Genomic DNA, 2,935 nt, shown 5'->3' with positions numbered 1-2,935 from the left:
TAAATTTACAAGCCTGTACTTTGTTACTTTTACTTGAGTAAAGAAGTTTAATCAGTACTTCCACTTTTACCAGAGTATTTTTTAACATAAGTATCTGAACTTTTACTTAAGTACGGAAAGTGAGTACTTTTGCCATCTCTGCTTATGCCCCACCTAGCATACGCCTGCATACATCATGGATCACAATCAATGTACTTTCCATATATCGACGAGTATCAGCGTGTTTCAGCGTACTTCAGCGGCTCCTAACAATATGTAACCATAATTTATCCAGCGTATGCCAGCGTTTTGCCAGATTTTACGTACGTCCGGCATACGCTGGTCTAAATCGTCACGGTGTGACAGGGCCTTGAGATCATTGGGATGACCAACAAGTGTTTCTAAACAAATCCTTAAGGCTGATTTATACTCAGAAACCAAGTCGTCTGCGTCGCAGTTAATTCCGATATGCCCCGCTCCCCCCCATTCCGCACCTCTCCAAAACCGTAGGTGACCTCAGACAGGAGGCCTCTGATTGGTCAATTCTACATCCGCTCTACTCTATGCGTATTTCCTGTTTGGTCCCTTACTGGCTTGTTTTGTTTGTCTGACCGCCATATTGGAAAACGACTCATGAAGATGGAGCAGCTAGCAGAGCGAGGTGCGCGAGAATGCTGGGACCCTTTTCCACCTGGATCCCCGCTCTTTTTGGCCCTCATGTTCCTCCGTTGAACAAACTTGCCCCCACTTCCTCACCGCCTCGGCCGTATCTAGACCCACAGCTAGTTCCTGATTGGCCCTCTGGCGTTGTGGCGTGGAATAACATAGCGCAGACCACGCTTCAATATTGGGCAGAAATCAGAAATATCTGCAACACGCTGCTGCTGGAGGATAACCAGACCTTTGATCCTAATGACTCAAAAGTTACCAGATTAAAAGTTAATTTTATAATCTCGTTTTTAGAAATCATAAAATAAGGAGAAGAAGAAGAAATGGATCTAAATACCTTCAATATTGTGTTTGAGCTTGATCTTGTCATCGGAGATTTGATTATCTTCTATCATCTGAAACAGAGAAAGGAGACGTAAAGCCTTAGAGAAGGACTAGCTTCAGCTCATGCAGCTAAAGCCTCAGCTGCTTACGTTTGCATCCTGAGGTTGGATGCGGTCTGCCTGCGCAGCCTGGAGCTTGTTCGCCATCACCCTCAGCTTCTCCTCCAGCTTCTGGATCTCCTCCCGGCTCTCGGCCTGGGCCTTCTGCAGAGCCTGGTAATCTGTCATCTTCTTCTCCGACAGCTCCAGTCGGTCTCGCAGCTCTGACGCGGTTTTGTTCCGCTCCACCTGGAGCATCTCCATCTCCGCCAGCCGAGCCTCCGCCTTCTGCAGCTTCTGGGAGGCTTCGTTCAGTGCCGCCTTGCTGCTCTGAGCTTCCGGGTCGGACCTTCCTTCAGCCAGCTGCTCCCTGGCCTCCTGAAGTCGGGCGCAGAGGTCCTCGCGCTCCTTGGTCAGAACGGCGGCTTCGATCTTGTGTTTGGCCTTTAGGTTCTCCACCTCCAGCTGGTGCTCCATCTTCAGGCTCTCCAGGGTGGTCCTCAGCTCCTGGGCGTCCTGCTCCTGGCCTTGTGGAGCAGACCGACCTCTGCTCCATGATGCCTTCAGCTCCTCCAGCGATCGCTGATGGTCGACGACCAAACTGTCGAACTTAGCCTGTGCAAAACAAACAATCCACTTTTAGCACAATGTCGGGAAACTGCAGTCGAAGCAGGAAAAAAACGCGAATCTTTTATATTTATTGAACCAATAAATATTCTACCACATGCTCTACAACCAGATCTGAAGATCAAACGGTAACGCAGCACCTTCCAGGAGTCCATCATTTCCACGTTCTCCTTGGTGGCCTGTTGGACTTTCTGCTTCATCTCGCCAATCTCCACGCTCTGCTTCTCCACGATCGCCCTCAGAGAGTCGATCTCCCGCTGGCTGGCCGCTAGAGCCGCCTCGTACTTCTCTCTAAGCTCGCTGCTCTCCTTGTGGTGCTCACGGCCCGCCGTCAGCAGCTGCTCGCGTAGGAGGAGGGTCTCCGGTTGGGCGCCGGTCCCCGCCGCGTCTTGCTGGGAGTTTGCGTCGACTCTTCTAAGCTGACCCTGGAGGTCCTGGACCTCAGCTTGGCGGAGGGCGAGCTCCCGCTCCAGCTGCATGATGCGACTCTGCTCTTCTACTGTGGTTTGCTAGCGAGACAGAAAACAGCATAAATCACTGATTCAGAGGAGTTTCCTTTCAGCAGCAGAAGAAAAGGAAGTTCCTATTGAGAACCCGGAGAGAACTCATGGTTTTACAAAGAATATCTAAGACGAGGAACAAGCAGAGATCAGGCTAGAGAGACAAATTAAAGAGAAACAAATTAAATTAATTAAAGAGAAAAAAAGGGACAGCAACAGATTGGTCAACTTTTGGCTCCTTACATTCAAAAAGATTAGATTTAGTTTCTGGTAGTTACAACATCTACATTTTTTTTCTTACATTTCCCATTTCTGGATTAAATGAAGAAAGAATAAAACAAACTGATTATTTCTCAAAGCTTCTTGTCGAGGACAGGGAGGACAGATCCAGAAAGAAATAATACGTTTCTTTGTTCAGGCATCAGAGCTAAAAACTCCCTTTGTGAACAAACTCAATGCTGTTGGGTGTTTCAGTCAGATATACGCGTTAACAGTCTCAACATTTCTTCAATACGGCTGATTCATAATGCTTCAAGTCTCAGAACTCTGACCCTCATTTAATCTGCAAGGATCCAGGCGAGGTCAACGCTTCAGCCTTAAACGGTCCGACTGAGACCAAGATCAGGCTTACGGCTCCTTTATCTCCTGAGCTATCTCTATAGTTCTGCTGCTATAGGCTTAGACTGCTGGAGGACATAGGGACCCCTTTTTCATCATTCTGCTTCATTCTATCTCTAT

General features: G+C 48.1%; 1 protein-coding gene across 1 annotated transcript in view; it reads right to left on the bottom strand.

The window, feature by feature from the left end:
- The window catches only part of clip2 (CAP-Gly domain containing linker protein 2), a 39,420-nt gene that overhangs the window by 11,116 nt on the left and 25,369 nt on the right, over positions 1-2,935 (bottom strand). Inside the window, exons 8-10 of the mRNA XM_015404777.1 lie at positions 1,838-2,206; positions 1,122-1,685; positions 986-1,043 (exon numbers count right to left, since the gene is read on the bottom strand). Coding sequence (XP_015260263.1) covers positions 986-1,043; positions 1,122-1,685; positions 1,838-2,206 — 991 coding nt within the window. The remainder of the gene's footprint in view (positions 1-985; positions 1,044-1,121; positions 1,686-1,837; positions 2,207-2,935) is intronic.

The sequence above is a fragment of the Cyprinodon variegatus genome, unplaced genomic scaffold (genome assembly GCF_000732505.1).
Source record: "Cyprinodon variegatus isolate N-32 unplaced genomic scaffold, C_variegatus-1.0 Scaffold1854, whole genome shotgun sequence".
Lineage (NCBI taxonomy): Eukaryota > Metazoa > Chordata > Actinopteri > Cyprinodontiformes > Cyprinodontidae > Cyprinodon > Cyprinodon variegatus.
This window is presented reverse-complemented; position numbering and strand designations above follow the sequence as displayed.